The 22,534-nt window shown below is 35.1% G+C and overlaps 2 protein-coding genes and 1 long non-coding RNA gene across 3 annotated transcripts; all 3 read left to right on the top strand.

Moving 5' to 3' along the window:
- The first annotated feature begins 15,757 nt into the window (after positions 1-15,757).
- Positions 15,758-16,969, top strand: LOC142597559 (uncharacterized). The gene is made up of 2 exons (XR_012832256.1): positions 15,758-15,953; positions 16,010-16,969. It is a non-coding gene; the product is annotated as an uncharacterized LOC142597559 (long non-coding RNA).
- A 367-nt stretch (positions 16,970-17,336) lies between these two features.
- Positions 17,337-21,032, top strand: LOC124499304 (uncharacterized). Its single transcript, XM_047063192.2, has 5 exons — positions 17,337-17,605; positions 17,662-19,105; positions 19,161-19,522; positions 19,600-19,937; positions 20,014-21,032. Exons 2-5 carry the CDS (start codon positions 17,810-17,812, stop codon positions 20,622-20,624), a joined length of 2,607 nt encoding a protein of 868 aa, XP_046919148.2. The 5' UTR covers positions 17,337-17,605; positions 17,662-17,809; the 3' UTR covers positions 20,625-21,032.
- A 91-nt stretch (positions 21,033-21,123) lies between these two features.
- LOC124499305 (transmembrane protein 177) lies at positions 21,124-22,503 on the top strand. The gene is made up of 3 exons (XM_047063193.2): positions 21,124-21,420; positions 21,501-21,630; positions 21,692-22,503. The coding sequence occupies exons 1-3, from the start codon at positions 21,236-21,238 to the stop codon at positions 22,358-22,360; spliced, it is 984 nt and encodes a 327-aa protein (XP_046919149.1). The 5' UTR covers positions 21,124-21,235; the 3' UTR covers positions 22,361-22,503.
- Positions 22,504-22,534: the final 31 nt, after the last annotated feature.

Here is a 22,534-nt window from a genome sequence, read left to right as displayed (position 1 = left end):
TTGTTGTTTTGTCGTCGATGGTGTTGATGATGGTGATGATGAAAGATGGCCACAAGGGCTATAGCACAATTCGGTGGTAAGTGTCACAACGCTGTGGCAACAGGTTGGCACGGATAATAATGGTCACAGAAGCGGTGGTTGGATCGAGAAAACGACACATGCATTGATATCACAAATGGTCGATATTGTCACAGATTGCGGTGATGATAACCAATATCGGATAAGAAATGTTGGATTGACGATGATTGGTGATGATAATGATGATGTTGGTCAAGGGAAATTCACAAGATGATGATGGTTGATGGTGATGATATGACATGTATCAGCACCAGATTCGAAACACGGATTTTCACAGGAATAATGTCACAACATTGGTAACCAATGCTGGCACAGGCAAAAATCGTGATCATAAACAGTTTGTTGAAAATAATAAAGAAAAAATCACAGAACATAACACAACTACAATTATCATTCGCTAGTTGAGATTAGGTCCAGTAAAACACAATGTCTGTTGCTTTGATGGTTGCTTTTATATGGTTTGTTTATGTTTCTCGAAATTTCTCGATGTTGTTGGTTGTGCTCAATTAATGGTCGAGCATGATGATGATGAACGATGAGCAACTGGTTACATTGGTTTATGCCGCTACCATCAACTGGTATTGGTCGTTGTTGCTCATGGCTGCTACTATTGATGACTATGGTTGGCAATGTTGATTCGACAATCAATACTCGCTACTATACAAATGGATGAGCTATCTTCGGCTATATCGATTGAGCGTCGACCAACAGTCGACTATTTCATTTGTTTATATTGACAATAAATTAAATCTGCAATTATCAACTCGATTCCGATTCTTCGGTATACGATCCATGGATTTGACCTGTTGAATTTCATCTGTTGAATACCACTTGTTGCCCATGATGACTTTTAATGTGTGTAAGTGTTTGTGTTTTATGTTTGTGTTTTAATGTGTTTTATGTTTTTATTATACCATGTAAACAAACTTTTAGCATAAACAAACACGAAAATTTTCAGACTTCTGCTCAAAGAAAATTTCGACTAGCAAGTTGTCAACACAAAAAGTTTTGTTTATATATGACTAGCCAAGACAAAAAAAAAATCTTTTGTAGTCAATTATCATTAATCAGTGTTGATCATCTGATAGAGGCACAGAATTGAACACATATTGCTGGTGATGATGTTGAGAAATCAATTTATGATGGTAATGTCAAAGTTGATGTTGACTATGTAACAAACAAAATTAACTATCAAGTTGTTCAGCGTGTTCGATTGAATACTACACACATAGTTAGAGCACATTTTCCGTTGTATATGTGTGAGCAGCTAAAACTATGTACGACTTAATTGGCCAGACTTGTGTAGGTAATGGATGTGCATGTTCAATACAGTGGTGTTTACATTAATGCTGCTAGTGAATTGTGATGAGCAGATTTGTGTATTTTGTTTGTGTTAATTCATAGATGACGTATACAATGTTTACATTTTTGTTTACTATGGTAAAAACAAGGACAATGGATTTGCAACCAATGTTTCAAAATCTTGGTATGCCATCCATTAGATTCATCATGTATCAATAATCACAATAACATTTTTAATTTATGGTGTGAATCATCACAGCATAAGATCAGAACTCTCGGTTCGTAAATCGACAACAATGATAAAACGTAGATAATTAATGGATCACAGTTCTGTGTCAATACTGTTTGGCTATTGGTTTCATTGTTCGAAGGTAAATAAATAATACATTGGCACAGCGGTACATGGAATCGATTGCTGCAAGATCTGTTGACTAGTTGTTTTCATTTATGGTATGAAATCAAATAAATCGATGGCGCATCAATGAACAATATTGGTGAATGAAATCCATCGATTGGCTAGTTGATTATCATTTTGTTCAGTTCAAATTACAGCTCAAATGGCACAAAAGTACACTCAATCAGCTGTAAATTATGTGAATGTGTTTATTGATGACGTGACTGATCGAATTGATGAATAAATAAATAAATTAATAATGTGTATATATGTGTGTATTCAATGTGTGTAGTCATCATGGTTGGTGGCAAATTTGAATTGATGATAATCTTATCCATGGTCATTATCCGTTGTTGTGATTGATTGGCGATTATTACCACTGTGCAGATTTTTCCTGTATATGTCCACCAGCATAGCAATTTGTTCGTATAGAACAGCTGTGGCTCTAATTCGGTCAATTGGCTTCATAGCAGATTGTTGAGTCAATAAATGATCGCGTCGAAGACGTTCCGATAGTGGACATTCATTTAGCATGTGTAAAACAGATTGATTTTGATTACCACATGGGCATTTAGCATCATCGATGAATCCGAATCTCTTCAGAAATTCCCCAAACTGTCCATGTCCTGTCAGTGTTTGGGTTAACCAGAAATTGTTAAATGGCCAAAATTTTCTTGCATCACCAACGTTTGGGCATAATTTTTTAATCGTTGTGCCAAATTTATCACGATGATAATATCGGTTCCAGTTTATCAGGGCAGTTTTCATTTCCATCTTTTTGATTGTGGCCATTGGAATTTTTTCATAGTCAAATGTTTGTTTTAATCTGGCCGTCGACATTAGCATCTTTTTTAATTTAACTAATTTTCTATCGCTTCGATCCATTTTAACCCACGCAATGACCATGTTTGTTGGTGTTGATTCAATAATTTGTTTCGCCAGATTCGATACTTTACTGTGATTTTTCTTTTTAATATGGCTGATTGCACCTAGATTATTATTCAAAATTGTAATGGCCGCTTCGTTGCTATATTTTTCTTTACAAAAATCGATCGCTTTTGAAATCACAAACAGGTCAGCTTGCAAATTAGAGCAATATGTAGGCAGCCGATAAGTTACAGTACCGATAAAATACGTTCCATTGAATAATTGGAACCCACATCCGATTCCATGTCTTGTTCGAATCGATTTTGTATACATTTGGTAGAATGTTCGCGTAAATGGTTGGCCGCAATAGATTCGTGGATAAGCATTAACATCAATCCTTGTTTCATCAGGTACATCGACAACCAAACGATTTTCATTCATTTTATATTTTTTCTTGATTCTGGCCAAAGCTATATTTGCCTGTTTCATGATTTCCAAATGCAGTGGCAACATATCAGCAATTGCGGTGGTGGAGACAAATGCCGCGGATCGATATGATTTTGTTATCAGCTGGGCAATCGGCCTCTGGAACTGCCTCAGTTCCTTTTGTATAAACACATAATTAATTGCTCGGTGCCATGCTGCGCACCCATAGGTAATAATTGGCACTATTATCGAATTGTATAATTGTTTAATAATCTTCGGCCCAAGGCCATACTTCGAGCGTGCGAAACCGATTAATCGGTTTCGCACGCTCGAAGTATGGCCTTGGGCCGAAGATTATTAAACAATTATACAATTCGATAATAGTGCCAATTATTACCTATGGGTGCGCAGCATGGCACCGAGCAATTAATTATGTGTTTATACAAAAGGAACTGAGGCAGTTCCAGAGGCCGATTGCCCAGCTGATAACAAAATCATATCGATCCGCGGCATTTGTCTCCACCACCGCAATTGCTGATATGTTGCCACTGCATTTGGAAATCATGAAACAGGCAAATATAGCTTTGGCCAGAATCAAGAAAAAATATAAAATGAATGAAAATCGTTTGGTTGTCGATGTACCTGATGAAACAAGGATTGATGTTAATGCTTATCCACGAATCTATTGCGGCCAACCATTTACGCGAACATTCTACCAAATGTATACAAAATCGATTCGAACAAGACATGGAATCGGATGTGGGTTCCAATTATTCAATGGAACGTATTTTATCGGTACTGTAACTTATCGGCTGCCTACATATTGCTCTAATTTGCAAGCTGACCTGTTTGTGATTTCAAAAGCGATCGATTTTTGTAAAGAAAAATATAGCAACGAAGCGGCCATTACAATTTTGAATAATAATCTAGGTGCAATCAGCCATATTAAAAAGAAAAATCACAGTAAAGTATCGAATCTGGCGAAACAAATTATTGAATCAACACCAACAAACATGGTCATTGCGTGGGTTAAAATGGATCGAAGCGATAGAAAATTAGTTAAATTAAAAAAGATGCTAATGTCGACGGCCAGATTAAAACAAACATTTGACTATGAAAAAATTCCAATGGCCACAATCAAAAAGATGGAAATGAAAACTGCCCTGATAAACTGGAACCGATATTATCATCGTGATAAATTTGGCACAACGATTAAAAAATTATGCCCAAACGTTGGTGATGCAAGAAAATTTTGGCCATTTAACAATTTCTGGTTAACCCAAACACTGACAGGACATGGACAGTTTGGGGAATTTCTGAAGAGATTCGGATTCATCGATGATGCTAAATGCCCATGTGGTAATCAAAATCAATCTGTTTTACACATGCTAAATGAATGTCCACTATCGGAACGTCTTCGACGCGATCATTTATTGACTCAACAATCTGCTATGAAGCCAATTGACCGAATTAGAGCCACAGCTGTTCTATACGAACAAATTGCTATGCTGGTGGACATATACAGGAAAAATCTGCACAGTGGTAATAATCGCCAATCAATCACAACAACGGATAATGACCATGGATAAGATTATCATCAATTCAAATTTGCCACCAACCATGATGACTACACACATTGAATACACACATATATACACATTATTAATTTATTTATTTATTTATTTTCCGATCAGTCACATGAACAATATACACATTCACACAGGACACAGCTGATTTTTACTTTTGTTTTATTTCTGCTGTTATAACAGCTGATTTTATTGATAACAACACATATACATACATTCCATACACAGATATTGTTCATTGATGCGCCATGGCTTTTCTGGATGGCATACCGTAAATGGCCGCCATTGGCTGCAGATCTTGCACTATACACTATAGGTACCAATTTATTTATTTATTATTTACTTACCTTCGATCAATCACATGAACAATATACACATTTACACAGAACACAGCTGATTTTTACCTTTGTTTTATTGCTGTTGTCAAAACAGCCGATTTTATTGATAACAACACAAACAATTCATACCATACACATAAACATATTGTTCATTGATGCACCATGGCTCTTCTGGATGGCATACCGTAAATGGCCGCCATTGGTTGCAGATCTTACACCTTCATGTTCCAAAAATAAACATATACACATGTATTCAATTTGTACCATATACACATAATATTTACACACAATAGTTGGCAGTAACCAAATAGGGCTGAAATAGGCATTCTCTACCTATTTAAATCTGGCTGGGTAATCGTATATCGTTAACCAGATAAATCTAAAACCCATAAAATGATTAATTAGTAATTAGTAACCAATTCATAAATCTGAAAAATTTTATAGTCAATAATGAAAAATCCATAGTCAACATTAATTTATTAATCCTAAATTGAAAAATCCTAAATCACAGATGTTGAACAAATAAGTATCTATCACAGATGATTTATCTGAAAATTTTAATTGTCTATTAATTATAGTCGATTTGAAAATCCTAGTCAATTGAAAAATTATAAATATGTCAATAGAAACAAAATATTATCACAGATAAGTTAAATTAATTTGAAAATCCTAGCTAATTGGTTACTGCTATAATAAAAACATAAAACACATTAAAACACAAACATAAAACACAAACACTTACACACATTAAAAGTCATCATGGGCAACAAGTGGTATTCAACAGATGAAATTCAACAGGTCAAATCCATGGATCGTATACCGAAGAATCGGAATCGAGTTGATAATTGCAGATTTAATTTATTGTCAATATAAACAAATGAAATAGTCGACTGTTGGTCGACGCTCAATCGATATAGCCGAAGATAGCTCATCCATTTGTATAGTAGCGAGTATTGATTGTCGAATCAACATTGCCAACCATAGTCATCAATAGTAGCAGCCATGAGCAACAACGACCAATACCAGTTGATGGTAGCGGCATAAACCAATGTAACCAGTTGCTCATCGTTCATCATCATCATGCTCGACCATTAATTGAGCACAACCAACAACATCGAGAAATTTCGAGAAACATAAACAAACCATATAAAAGCAACCATCAAAGCAACAGACATTGTGTTTTACTGGACCTAATCTCAACTAGCGAATGATAATTGTAGTTGTGTTATGTTCTGTGATTTTTTCTTTATTATTTTCAACAAACTGTTTATGATCACGATTTTTGCCTGTGCCAGCATTGGTTACCAATGTTGTGACATTATTCCTGTGAAAATCCGTGTTTCGAATCTGGTGCTGATACATGTCATATCATCACCATCAACCATCATCATCTTGTGAATTTCCCTTGACCAACATCATCATTATCATCACCAATCATCGTCAATCCAACATTTCTTATCCGATATTGGTTATCATCACCGCAATCTGTGACAATATCGACCATTTGTGATATCAATGCATGTGTCGTTTTCTCGATCCAACCACCGCTTCTGTGACCATTATTATCCGTGCCAACCTGTTGCCACAGCGTTGTGACACTTACCACCGAATTGTGCTATAGCCCTTGTGGCCATCTTTCATCATCACCATCATCAACACCATCGACGACAACAACAACAACAAAATATCGCCAAAATTGATCCGCCACCATTGTCAATCTTTCCAGCTGTAACCATCATCATATCACCACCATCACCGTCAAAATGCCGATTCATGATGGCATTGCCGATAATGTACGAATGATTATTCTCCCCATACTTAAATATAATCAACCAAACTGCCGATCGAAAAAATGGAAACTGAATCAATACCGGAACAAGTGGAGTTTTTTTTACATGAAAATGCCTATTTTTCTTTATTATTATTTTATTTTTGTTATTTTTTCTTCTCTTTTTTATATGATATGAATTGTTTAATGATTTTCATGAATTGTAATTGATAACATATTGGTTGGCCATTGCCAATCCTGGCGTATTGATAATAAAATTTCTTTTATAATAAAAAAAAAAAAAAAAAAAAAAAAAAAAAAAAACCTAACCTAACCTAACCTAACCTAACCAACCTAACCTAACCTAAAACCTTTTTTTTTTTAACCATTCTCTACCATCGACCTAACCTAACCTAACCGATTGTATTGAGATCCTTCACCGTGACTATTGGTGGCCATAACAACCTATCCTAAAGCAGCCTAACCTACCTAACCTAACCTAAAAAACGAAATGAACCATAAAGGACCAACCAACTACTTGTCATTGCCTAACCTGTACAGAACCAGTTCCGGATACTTACCTGTAACCTATCTGGTCTCACCTATCAGATGATGGCCTAACCTAAAAACCTATTCAACCTAACCTGGATAACCTACTCCTCCAGGACATCGCAAAACCGTCACGAGCTTCGCTCGTGAGGTTTTGCTCGAAAGGCACTCCTCCAGGACATCGCAAAACCGTCACGAGCTTCGCTCGTGAGGTTTTGCTCGATTGTCCTCCCGGGAATTTGGCCACCGATAACCATTGTGTCAATATCTGATCAGTTCATTGCATTAATATCAAAAAACAACAAATAAACATTCTCAAAACAATCGATTCCGGAAATAACTGATAGTTATACCGCAAAAATATGGATATTTTAGTGAGGTTTAAATAAACCTTAAATTTAGGAAGAAAAATGGAGAGGTTTATATAAACCTCAAATTATTATTATACATTTGCAAAGTAACATATAAGTAAGGAAACACATGACCAGTAATGAGAACGATGACATATCAAAACAAAATAAAAAGGGTACACTACAAATATCAGAAATGCAGAAGAAAAACCAATCCAATCATCAACAGGTGAATATATGCTTCAATAATAGAACAAGTGAAAAATGACAACGAAGAACAGTGGAGATAAAAGCTTGCCCAAATAATTTCAAATAGGTAAAGTAGTTGACAATGTTTCTTCACATAGAAATATGGCGCACGAGATTTCAAAATTTATAAATCGTAAATAATCCATTATCATCCACAAGTCACATTTTAAAAAATCAAAGACAGATCATAATTTGATACAGATCGCGGCAAATGGCCAACCAACAAAACACAATACAAAACAATGGCATTAAGTTCATAGCAAAATAATTTGGAATCACAAAAACAATAAAGTAAACAATTTGTGTGTGATGACTATTGTGACACAAGTGTACATAGTAAAAATAGTGAAAACATATATGATAATATAAACAATATAAACAATTTACTAATCTCACATTTAGATCTATTGCAACTCTCAATCACATTTGAATCTCACTTATAATTGAAACTGAAATATCTCTCTCACTTCAAAATCGCGCAAATGAAAATGACACCTACTATGCAGTTGTCCGGGTACGTCGAGTCGATCAAGATGACAATGTTAAATGTCGAGCAGATAGCTGAGTTGAATTGACGATATAAAGATGAATTCTAGATGAACACATAACACAACACAAAACACAAATTAAATAATCACAATCTAATCAACACACAGAAAACAATTTGACACTTGTTGATACGTTGTCTGATGAATATCAAGTTGATAGCAAACCACATATGGAATTAGAGACGAGTTGAATCCAAAAAAAAAAAAAAAACACTTCACTAACACCAATAAATTACTGCACAGCACTATGCACAACACGAAATTCTGTTGAAAAGAAAAAAAAATTATTTCACATCTTCAGCATTATAATTAATCACTTACCACTAATTGATAAAGATGACACCAATAAAACACTTCACAAACACCAATTAATCATAGCACTGAATCACAACACGAAATTCTGCTTGAAAGAAAAAATTAATCACCATTTATCAAGAGCAAACCAATCACTTACCATTATGAAACTTGTTGCGTCAATTCACTGAAATATGTCTGGTTATTGATTAATAAAGATGATGATATTCAGATGAACAAGATGGACACAACGATGATGATGAAACACAACACTTCACTAAGCACAGCACAACACAGAATTTTCGAATGAAATCGTTTCATAAAATTCAGTCACTTTAATATCCTGATGAACTAACACTTGACAAACACCAATTGTGGAAAAACAACAAATCTGACTATAGAAACAAATAGAGCACGGTTTGAAAGCAAAATAACAATGACAAAACTTTATTATCGTTTTTAAGACTTTATATACAAATATTATTATCAAAACACATTCATAGTCAACCAGACACAAATGCCCATGACTGGCAACAGTGGTGGTGCCACACTATAGTTTATTGCAAAAATTATTCACAGTAAAATTGTGCACGAAAGAAACATGTTCAGAATCGCAATGATTTTAACACATAAAGGACGTATGCTTAGGCATTATTATACAACATTCCAGACCAGTTCATCTTTCACGACACCAATTAATACACAGAACTTAATCACAAGACGGAATTATGTTTAACCAGAAAAAAATTATAATTCATTCATTGTATGATGATGATTTGATGATGAAATACAACAAAAATGATATGAAACATTTTTTTCACAAATCGTAATATCGACTGACGCAGCTTCGGTTAACAAGTGGCAAATATTGTTGGACAGCTTCGGTTTATATACAATAGGCTCAATCAAGAAAAAGACATTGAACGTGATCATTTGACTTGTCACAGTTGACAATGATAAATATTCACAATAGTTCATGTTCGTCATTGCAATAATTAGTCGAGGAGAAAGACAGCATGGCAAAAAACGACACTCACAAATGAGTCACAATTTACTCAAGTCAAGAGAAACAACTGAGAAGATGTTCATAACAAACGGATCCTTTTCCCACAGGATGGATGATCTGTGTTGTAATTAACCATATTATGGTCAACTTATCATGTTGATATTATGCTGATGTTATGGTGATCTTATGATGACTACATAACCATGCCTTTGTGTTATGATCATGTTCATATCATGTCATTATAACACCAAGTTCTATTAATAATTTCCATTTGTTCTGCTGCTGGTGGTGGTGATAGTTTGCGTTTGGACTAGTCACTAGTGAATGATGGAAAAAATAGCAATCGATAATCGATTTGGAAAAAGTAATCGAGAATGTGAATGCAGATACAACATACCATTTTAGAATAATAATAATAAAATAATGATGATTATTTAATTCTTAAAGACAATTTTTTTTTTATCAATTGATGATTCTTGAAATAATTCTTGATGGTAATCAATCGAATGTGTTGTGTGTTATTCGGTGGATAAAATTAAAATTCGAATGTTTGATCACCCAGTATAACTTGATCTGTTAAGGATCAGGAGATAATAATCACGTTTAAAAATGGTTTTATTTTTTAATAATCAAGAAAGAAATTTTTTAATCATAACACAAAAAAATCAATACAACAAAAAAACACGTTGTTGCTCAAAGTTCTAAATCTTATTCAGATGTAACGTTATATCCACAATATTTTTAACATGATCAAACAATCAAACTTTGAATCGACAAGTTTTTTTGTTTTTAAAAATTTTATGAGCGACGTTGTGTAATGGTTTTAGTTGGTTTTTTTCCCATCGATTGACTTCATTTTTTCTGGCTGATTTGTATTGCCATTTTGAATAATAAAATAAAGAAGAAAATCTAACAAAGAATAAAAAAATATATAAAATAAAGATACATTTCAACTAATTTAGATTGTGTCCAGTGTTTGTGTATGTGTCCAATGGAATAGAATGAATAGAATGGAGTCTGGTGTGTTGGCTGAGGCCAATATGTGTGTGTGTGTATGCGGTTGGAATGTGTGTGTGTCTGTTCGTGTTCGTTCATAAACAGAAGATTTCGTGTGTTTATGATCACAATAATAAAAATGGAATGAAATGAAAAATTGTGATCGATGATTGATTTGTTGTTGGTTGTCGATGTTTCTGACAGCATATCTATATAACTAGGCTGCGAAAACTGATGATCTGAAAATTTTTCAAGACTTATATACTTTTAAGAAATCGTTTCGTTATACTATTCGTAATGCTTTTTGATCATCAGAGGGGGAAAAACTACGAAAAATGAAATCTATTGGCTGTTCATAATGTTCAAAGTCAATCCATGTGTATTTGTTGTAAAGTACGATCGCTAAACGTAGTTTTTACGTTGCAATGACATTTTTGCTATTGATCTGATTGGTGGCTCGAATTTGGCGGTAAAACTATTTGTCGATTGTACATACGTGTGTTTTGTTGACAGTGAAAAATACATCTATTTGTGTTGTGTATTTGTTATGGTCGATTTGTGTTCATCATTTTGACTTACTATTTGTACATGAATGAGTCGATGTCAAGTTGTTGTTTTTGACCAAGTTTGTTTTCTGCTCATTTTTGGTGTGTTGTTGTTTGTTGATAGTCGGATTTGATTCCAATCAATTATTCATTCAATTGTATTGATCGTAAAAAAAAATGATTCCAAGAAGACGCAAACACGGCGATTGATTTGCTGGTGGTGCGTATCGTACATGATGATTGTTGCTTTTAACTTGTCGATTTTATTTTTTATCCTGCCAGGTCCGGAATATCGATTATCGTCAACCGTTGCACTGGTGATGATCGTCCTATTGGAGATTCCCATGGCCAATATTTATCTGTGATATGTTGATTCGTGTTGTTGTTGATGATTTTACTTCTTGTTTTTATTTCCTAGTCTGGTATGGAATATCAATCATGTACACTTGTGTAACAATAGTCATCACACACCAATTGTTTACTTTTTTGTTTGTTTTTGTGATTCCAAATTATTTTGCTATGAACTTCTTGATGCTTTTTATTGTGTTTTGTTGGTTGGCCATTTGCAGCGATATTCGAGCAAAACCTCACGAGCGAGGTAGGTTAGGTTTTTTTTTTAAAGAAAATTCAACTCAAGCAAGTGCAGAACAATCTACGCGATTTAATCGAGGAAAGATTGAGAGAAAACCTCGAACCTATGGCTCGCTAAATTAGATACTGACACCTGCAATCTTGGACATCAGCCGATCACGTGCTGCATTTAATAGGTCCAAAGATTCTTCATTGGAAAAATAATTAATTTTATAAAGTTGCAAAAATAAAGAAAAATTTGTATTGATACGAAATTTTACGATACAGAAAAGAAACAAACAATACACAGACATAAACTTCAGCCGAAAAAAAATCAATAAACAAAGGTTTATTATCAAAAATGATTTTCACCACAGAAAAAATAATAATGAATAATGAAAAATTAACACGTGTCTTTAAATGAGATGAAAAATACAAACAAAATTTAGAAAAGACAAAAGTTTAAATGACACAGAGCCAATGACTAAAATAGAACATGCGCATCGTAGTTCAACAAAAATTCGATGAAACAAAAGAAATAAACCATACAATATTAAATGGTGTAATCGAACTATTATAACGTTTTTGAATGCACTCAGCGAGTGCAATTGATGTTTCCAATGACTGTATTGATTTCGTTCTGTCCTGTTGTTGAAAAAGAAAACATCAGCTGTATAATGAACTATGATTGTAAACTAGAGGTCTCTAGAAACTTCTAGTATATTTTTAAATCTATATAAATGAAAATTTTTCCTTTACTAATTGTATCAAAATTTGTCACATCAATAAATGCAATTTTTATTAAAAACACATTTTTCTTATCACCTGTAAGCTAAAAAAATTTTCTGCTAATATTAGCACTTCAGGGTTATCTTGACAACCAAGTTTTTCGAATCTTTTGACAACATCTGTTATAAACAAAAACTTGTCATACATTGGTACAAGATATAAACCACAAAACTGTCCAACTTTAGGTTTGATTAATTTAGCAATAAACCCATGACTACAACCAATATCATAGTCAAAACTCGACACATCAATCGAATACTTCGATATAATAAGTGAGTCATCACCCATAAACATAGAACACTCGGGTTTTGTCTTGAGTACTAAATCTGCAAGAGCAGTCATATTAAATATTGTGTTCGAAAATGCGGTGGCAGGATCGCCAGATTTTGTTTGAAAACCAACATACCACGAAGCGCCTTGATGGCAACGACTAAGTGTATAATAATTATGAGTAAATTCCCAAAAATTGATAAGTTCATCACTAAATCCGACCCGCTTCATCAGATATAGGAAAGTGATAGGTGCGGTGACGAGATTGACTTGTCAAAAGCACTGAAATCGCACTCATAATAATTATACTCACACTGTGGCTGTACATAAAAATTAACCCAATATATTGATGTAATCATCGTTAAAACCAATTGCAAGTAAAACATTTGGTCGCAACATAGCACGAATTCGATCAATTGCGTCTCTCATAACAAGTGAATAATACAAACACACTGACTCTGGCATCGCATTAATAACCTGGCCCTTCGGCACTTTGGTACCAATTGTAGATTCGCCAGTAGCCTTATTCACACCTTTCAAGGTGGCCGTGTAATAAAACTCACGCATATTACAGATCAATAGGTCGGCATTCATGTACTTTGTCCGTTTGTCGTTCGGAATCTTTGATATCCACTCGTTGAGGTATTGTTGCGTGAACTCGACTGGACAATCTTCGTAACACGACAATATGTCGTCGTATTTATCTACGCAATATGCCTTCATAAATTTATCAAAATTTACGGTTGCATAAACTTCTTTACAAACGTTCGATTGGAGTTTCGGAACGTTCCAGTTTCGTTCATTCACACATAAAAGTGTTTGCGACAATGTCTGTTGATGATTAGGATACGAATTGGTATGTAACACAGATGGGTTTCTCTTATATGCACACAGAGCCAAAGTTTGGGGGGTAATACGTTAGGAGGCAGAGCAATGTAGGCAAACTTTAGGGTTAAACGAAATTGCCTACTAAAATACTTAAACATTTTCTTGATCAGCCATTTTTTTCCTGTGAAAAGTCATCATTTGAATAATATAAAACACAAAAAAAGAAAACAAAAAAACAAATTAGAAACGACGGAATTAAAAAAGAAAAGATAGAAGAAAAAAGGTCATCAAGTGTCATAACTTACAATTATAATCAATTTAAAAAAAAAATTTTCAAAAAAAAAAAATTTGAAAAACCACCCCTATATAATGGCGAAAAATAATGAAAAATTCTCTAAAACAAGCCCGTTTTACATACGACATGATTTCAAAAAGAATAAAGTTTTCTATCTTATCCTAATCTTTTTTCAAAAAATTTGAATACAGACGCATTTAATTTAAGTAAATAGATTCCAAATTGCAATTTGATGCAATCTATTCTGACCTTGAGTAATACAGAAAAGGAATAATTCTGGTTGTTAACCTTAATAACGAGTTGTTTACAATTTTAAAATTTTTTTCAAGACCAAAACTTCATTCAAGACCAAAACAAAATTTTGTAAGTTCTTCACTAATAACACGTTCAGCACATATAGCTATTCGCCAGTGGCCATTAACCGACCATAAACTAGACGAAGTATTCGGTAAACAAGAATGGTTCAAGAACCGAAATGCATTACAAAAATATTGTGAATCAATCACAATATTTTCAGTAAGATCCATACAATAAACTGGTGAAATTGTTTCATCAGTGATTGATTTTTGGCTGATCGTCGTACTACTTAATTATTGACTGGTTAACTTGTTAGTTGATATGACAAATTTGAAACAAATTTTTCATTCTTTCCAAACAGTTAGGCAATGGCCAACCAGGGCATCCAAAAATATACAAATCGATCAGGGAAAAAGGACACAATGGATAACAAATATAAAATAATATAATAATCACCATACTTACTTTATATAAAAGAGTAAGGTGATTAGTGTCTGTGTGTATACATCCAACAGTAGGGAATGCCTTTAAGGAGTGCTTTTTGAGAATGCTTTCAGCGCCATCTGTCGGTAAAAAGTTTCTGAAGTGGTGAGATGTAGCTTTGATGCTCTTTCTTTTAAAAATTGTTTTAGCTTTGCGCGTTGATGCAGCTTTTGCATCAAATAGATGACCGTCAATTAGTCAGCCCCGCAGGGCCAGTCTGGACAGGCGCGTAGCGTATGTACCAGGCTGGTATAATAATATAATAATAGTAATAAATAGTAATAAATAATAAATAATAAATAGTTATAAAATAAAATATAACATTAAATAAAATGTGAAATGTGTCCGTGTGGTGTGTGAAATTAATAAAAATAAAAATTCTCTGTGCACACACATCAACATCAAACACAACTTAGATCAAGAAGTGTGCATGAGCCAGTGTGATTAAGACAATGCTTTATTACAATCGGAACATTACCATAATATTAATTATTAATATTAATTAATAAATTAAATTAAAATTAAAACCACAAAACAATAATTACAAATTACAAAAACAACATGGGTTTTTTTGAGGTATCAAAAATCAAATTCAACCAAAACCCATTTCTGATAGAAACTTGAAAAAAGAAAAGAATAAAAGGGAAAGGCAACTCACGTTTATGAATCAACATTTTCGTATAATTTCAGTGATGGTGCGATTTAACATGAAATAAAATTAAAAATGAAAATAAAAATTTGTTTGATTCGACTTGATATATATCATCATCACAGAGAATAATATCAAAATGAAAAACAAAAAAATCAATTGGTGAAAACGCATTTTTATCAAGTCAAAAAACACGTGCTCCAAACCATGGATCACGAATGAGTCACAAGTTACTCACGCATTCAATGCATGCACAAAAGCAAAAATACACCACATCCTTCTCTTCTGAGCGAGAAACAGCTCAGAAGAGGTTCATTCATAAAAAACGCATCATCTTTGTCACTAATGCCATCTATCGGTCTTTCATTGAGTTGCCAAAATTGTTTTGTTTTTTTTTTACAATACATCCATGTGCTCAATTTTTTGCTCAAGTGTTGAATCCAGAAAATACTTGTACCATCTTTTAACAGAACCAGGTAAGAAAACAAACCAAACTTTCATTTTTAATTAAATGTCCATTCATTCACCACAGTGTTAGGAATATTCTACCGTCATCAAGCTTTTCGGATCAACACAAAACGATGACGATAATGATGCTTTAGAAATAAGATTTGAAACAATGCAAAAATTCATCAAATCTAAATATGGCCGTTTGTGCACACAAATAGCATCGTTGTGGCAACAATTTCGACAACATTTCCATCAACAATCGACAAGTAGTCATCAATTGAATGATAATCAAATAAGCCAATCATCTGAAGAATATGATTCGGACACCACAATTGTCGACTCATTAGACGACCATCATCATACACCAGCCGACGAAATTATGATCACAAATGATATATCTGAAGACAAGGAACCAGAAAACAATTCATCACCGAATCTTGAACATATTGATTGCCAACAATACAAATGCGACCATTGTGGCTATGCAGCCGGAAGCAAGGATCGTCTTGATGAACACATACAACAAGTACAGTTAATTTAATCTTGATTGTTTGTCAAAAAGTCGGCTTTTCTGAATGGCTGAATTGTTGGAAGTTTCAGAAAAATATTCCAAGTGGCGGCTGTTTAGGAACGATAAGAAGAAAAGCGGCGTGTATGGCTCTAATTATTGATTGTTGGTGGTGTATATAAGTTTGTGTCAAGTCGTTGTTGTTTCATCATTATTTTACTGTGTTCTTAAGTTACCAAATTGTGCTGTGTATAATTTTCAACAGGTGGGGTTAGAAACCTGTATATGGTGAAAATGCGTTATTGACCCTTACATGAGGAAGATTCAATTCAATCAAAATTTATATGGGCTACATAGGACGGCCGATTTATCATTGTTATCCGATGATAGCCTTACATATCTTTCACACAACTCTGTAAACACATTTTGCAATCATTATTACACAGAACAAAATTTTAATTTTTCTCGTCTCTTGAATCATGTATCTACTAGTTTTTATTTATTCACGGTAAAAAAGTCCCTGGGACTTGGTAATCTTTTGGATATTTGGATTTCAATACAACAATAAACACACCATCTGGTGAAAGCAAGTGAATGTAGCAATACAAACAACAACAACACGAATAAAGCCGGCTAGAACTGAGTTGCAATTCAAGTAGGCAGCACTGTGTGTGGTGATCTGAGGACAGACAGACGTCACGTGCCTACGTGATTTGAATGACGAACAAAATTCAAAATTTCATCAACTGATGTATAGACACACACAGACGGTGCTATCATTCTATGCGCTACTACCTTTTATGAATCCAATTCTACGGCCGCCATATTATATATAAGTGGTAAAGGGTGAATACGATTGCTCGATATTTACCATTTGCTGCTACAATCCACTAGTACGTGTATAGATTGAATGTCAAATGTTGCCATACCACTAGAAGAAGAATATGTGTAATTGTTGTTGTTGTTGTTGTTGGTGGTGGTGGTGGTGGTGGCCGCAGTGGTCCGTTTGTACATTTGGCTCGTTTCACACATTTCTCTGCAATTTGTTCTTTTCATTCCCATTATTATTCATTCAATCATCAATTCAATGATTCACCACTCGATCTCGTAATTTGGACATTTGTTGATTTCAAATTTAACAATCCACAATCCGATCGTTCACATCCAAAGGTATGTCATGTCTAATGAAAATCCTGTCAACAATCATCATCAGTTTCATTACACAGTAATTCCATGCAAATGTCAACAGCTAATTGAATGCAATTCAAATCACACACTGTCATTGTTCAAATGACACATTCATTCGCACAATCATTTGCCTGCTGCACAGATTAATCTCACCAATCCAACAACAACAACAACAACTCGACAATTATGAAGGAAACTAGTCACAAGTTTCAATTGCAGGCAAAATCCCATTTATCCAGTAATTCACAGATCAAAATGTCACCAGAAAGTAAAAACGAATCCAATTCAAATGGCCGTATTCATCAGCCATCATCGTCATCGCCACCACTACCACCACCAGCAGCACCACCACCACCACCACCACCATCATCATTATTATCATCCTCATCTTCATCTTCATCATGCTTATCGACTACAAAGAAATCATCAAAAGTTGGTCCACTGTCCTATCGAGATCGGATGAAACGGAAATTATCAGACACATCATCATCATCAACAACTGCAGCCACGACGACGACGACGACAACAAACGCAGAGAATAATGATCCATTATATAATGCTTTCAAACGAATGTGCCAGCAAGACGATTCAAGACGCATGTTATTCCGAATATTGGCTCAGGATTCATCATCGACACAGGCAACTTGTTCTTGCACAACAACAGCTGCAAACACACTGATCAAAGAGTTTGTACAACGTCTTCGTTGCAATGTTGGAAAATCTGAAAATCAACATGATGAATCCACGTCGACAAATGATGACATTGACATTGCACCATCATCATCGGCATCAACATTGTCATCGTCGTCATCGTCGTCGTCGTTGATCCATAAACAACGAAAAAGTGAACGGGACAACAATAACAATGTACATGTTCAAACAATCAAATTGGATGCAAATGACCATCCTCATCACCATCAGCATCAACACCAACACCAACATCACCACCATCATCATGCTCATCGCCACAATTCGACAGTTTGCAATGATAATTGTTGCAACAATAAAACGTTATCGAATCAAGTGAAAAAGTCAAATGTACGAATTCAATGCAAGATCGTGCAATATCTGGCCACACAGATTCGCAAATTGCCATTGGCATTGTCGTTGTCATTGATGACACCTCGACTACCGATGCCAGCGGCCGAATTACAAAATCTACGATATGGAAAATATTTTCGCGTCGAACAATGTCCAAATGGCTATGCAAAAGTGTTGCATCTCTATTGGGATGAAATTGCTCATCTGGATCGACAACAAAAGCTGGAATTGGCAGCTGAATACATGAAGGAAAGCTTTCGTGAAGTGAAACCAAACGTTTCTGCATACGTAATTAGTATTATACACAATGCCGCCTATTACATGCCCGATTGGCTTGAATGGCTTTCCGACACGAACCCTAATCTAGCGGTCAAGGCCGGAAAACTCGGTCAATCTGGCTCCGATATCGAGACGACCACAATGACCAAATATCGTCAACAAGTAAGCTGTTAATCTTTTCCACTATTCACTCACTCATTCATTGATTGATTTTTAGGTACACAAAACCTATCTGAATGGCACCTATCGATATGGCCCATTACATCAGGTTTCGGTCGTCGGAACTGTTCACGAAGAAGTTGGCGGCTATTTTCCACGGTTGATTTCGATTCTGGAGAAATCACCATTTCTTCGTTTAGTCATGCCATGGGGACCAATGTCATCATTGCAGCACATGTCATCGCCCACTGAATCAAATGATGGCCCCATACTCTGGGTTCGTCCTGGTGAACAATTGATACCGACCGCTTGTCTTTCATCCAATTCTTCGTCATCCAACACACCTACTAAACGTCAGAACCAACTGCGCGGTCTTTTACGACGATCGTCGGAACCTCGAGAATTCATGTTTGAAGATAGGTTCGTTCATTCTTGATTTGTTCACTGTATTTGTACATGATTGGTAACCACCAGCATTTTGTTTCGATTCGACACAGGACGAAAGCTCATGCTGATCAAGTGGGCGAGGGTTTGGAACGACAAACCACTGCCGCCGTTGGTGTGCTGAAAGCAATTCACTGTGGACAACAGCCTAAATATAATCGTGTGACCAAAGATGTGGTAGCGTTCGATGCAGCGCATTTCGATGAACTTACCATGAAATTACAGCTGGATCTTTACGAACCGCCTGTTTCGCAGTGCATCACTTGGATCGAAGATGCCAAGCTCAATCAACTACGCCGTGAAGGTGTCACATATGCTCGTGTGCAGCTACACGATAATGACATTTATTTCCTACCGCGCAACATTATCCACCAATTCCGTACAATCACCGGTAAGTTGAATGACTCATACTCAAGTGCTTACTAATCAATAAAACCTGTCCACCATCAATGGTTGTAATCATATAGCTGTAACATCGATTGCCTGGCATGTTCGTCTCAAAAGTTATTATCGTGATTCTGTATCGGCCAAACATGATAAAACGGACGACAATCAAGCCAAAGATCAATCATCGCACAGTAATAATCGTCACCAACAACAACAACGAAAACATTCGATTACGAAAAAATCCAATCCAAACAATAAACAACGTTCCGACAAGCAGGAAGAATCATCATCTCAAGATGGAAAACCGGTGCCGAACAAACGAGCTCGTATTGCTTACTCCACTGCTGCTGCTGCTGCTGATGATGATGATGATGATGATGATGATCGTAGAGAAATTGATGATGCCAAAACAGCAGATTTGAAAAGCAAAATTCAAGAGGAGGACTCGGAAAACAATGGACAATTTCGAAAACGTCGTCATAGTGCGACGACACCTGAACAGAATCGTTTGCCGTTCGATAAGCAACGTGTTCACAGCGAACCGCCGTGTATTCGGAAATGTAAATCACGCAAACAATTGGTCATGAAATTTTTACGACAAAATTCAATAATCAAACAAGAGCAATCGTCATCGCAAGGTCCCAACGACAGAAAACGCAAATGTCTGGATGATCAACATTGCTGCAATTGAATATGAACAATTTGAATTGTATACATCTATATCGGTCATTCTCAGTTCATGATTATAGCTAGTCTAAATTGCGTTTCGCTCACACGCCCATTCATTTCCATTTCTTCTTCATCTTCTCATGCATGCTTTGCTCTCTCACTTTTTTCCCGGATCTCTTTTTCTTCATTTTCACACCCACCGTTTGATACTTTTTCGTTTCAACAGTTTTTTCAACACACACACACACACACACACACTTTGCTGTAATCTGGTTTGATAATTTTTCTTTCATTGCATACATTGATGATTATTGATTATATATATTACATATTTATTTTATTCACCGACAAATCGTTGATGGATTAATATTTTTAAATTTTATAAAAAATTCAATTAAAGCATGCATATATATTATACTATTATTACACACACAATTATTGTGAAATGGCCAATCATTCAAATTCAATCCATCATCAATCATCAAAATAAAAATGAAAATGAAAATGAAAATAAATCCAGTCATGATTTCAATGGCGCTAGATGGCTCCAGTGGCGAGACAACACATGTTTTTCTCACTCTGGTGTCAATCATCACCATCATCATCATCATCATTAATCATTAATCACTAACCATGTTACCATTGTTGCGGCAAAAATTTCGTAATCTCTACGATACGATTCGTTTTTTACCGAAAGTAACCCGTCGTCGGATATATTTGGCCGCATCGATCACGGCCACAATGACTACAACCGGCATCTATGTGGGCCTACAAACCATCAAAGTCGATACATTCGTCAATCATCTACAAATGTACAGGTATGTGTCTCATGATTGATTGATTATTCGGATTGAAATTGAAATATATCGAAATGAATGAATGAATGAATGAATGACAGAATGAAAGCACCGATGCCTGTCAATGACAAACTGGATCATTTGCTGGACCAAACTATCGAGAACGATGGATTCGAATTTGATCGTCGTGGCAAGCATCAACTACATCTATTCAATACATTCGGTTGTGATGTGAGTCTTGTTCTGTTTACTGTTTCTTGCTCCATGAATAACACTTTGTTTTGCAAATCAGATCTATTCAATTGGCAATGTTTATTTGCCGACCGGTGCCTATATCGGAGTGCCATTTACATTCAATCTGGAATCGACCCAACAATTAGATACAAACGATATACGACTATTGGGACGTTACAAGACAAAACGAACACGTGATTCGCCCGTCATAAAGAAACTGTTTCAATCATTGATACTGAGCGATGACGCAAAACGTTTTGCATTCGCACATCAGCTGCATCTACTGTCATCATCATATTTTCTAATCAAATCACTGAATATAATGACCATGACTGCCTTGTACATGTGGATCGTGCCCAGATTCAATCGTCTACGACAAGTTGATAATCGACCATCACGCCTCTTGCCACGAACAATGGGTGCTTTTCTATGTCTGTTCCTCGTGACATCCATGACAATCGTTGCGGATCAATTACTGGATTACATTTATGATTTACGGTCATTGCGGCAAACAATCCGACGCAATGATCAACATCTCAAGGGCGGACAGGAATTTTATGAGAAATTGATTCAACGTAATCAGGCAATGTTTGAACTGTTGGGCGAACAAGGACCCAAAATCTTTACATCAAATGGACATGTAAAACGACTGTTTGGATTATATACAACATCATACGAAACACATCTAGATTACATCAACCTTCATCATCATTTAACCCATCAATAACGTCAAATGTAGTAATGAATGTAAATTTTGTCTTGTCTTTTTCCTGTTTCTTTAATTATCATCATCATCAGTAAAATTTAATTTAATTTAATAATAAATGATAAATAAATAAATAATAATAATAAATAATCCTCACTCACTCATCATCTAGCTATCTCTTTCTCTCGCAGTGTA

This window comes from Dermatophagoides farinae, chromosome 5 (assembly GCF_024713945.1).
Source record: "Dermatophagoides farinae isolate YC_2012a chromosome 5, ASM2471394v1, whole genome shotgun sequence".
Taxonomy (NCBI): Eukaryota; Metazoa; Arthropoda; class Arachnida; order Sarcoptiformes; family Pyroglyphidae; genus Dermatophagoides; species Dermatophagoides farinae.
Note: the sequence above shows the minus strand (reverse complement) of the source record. Positions and strands in the feature narration are given on the sequence as shown.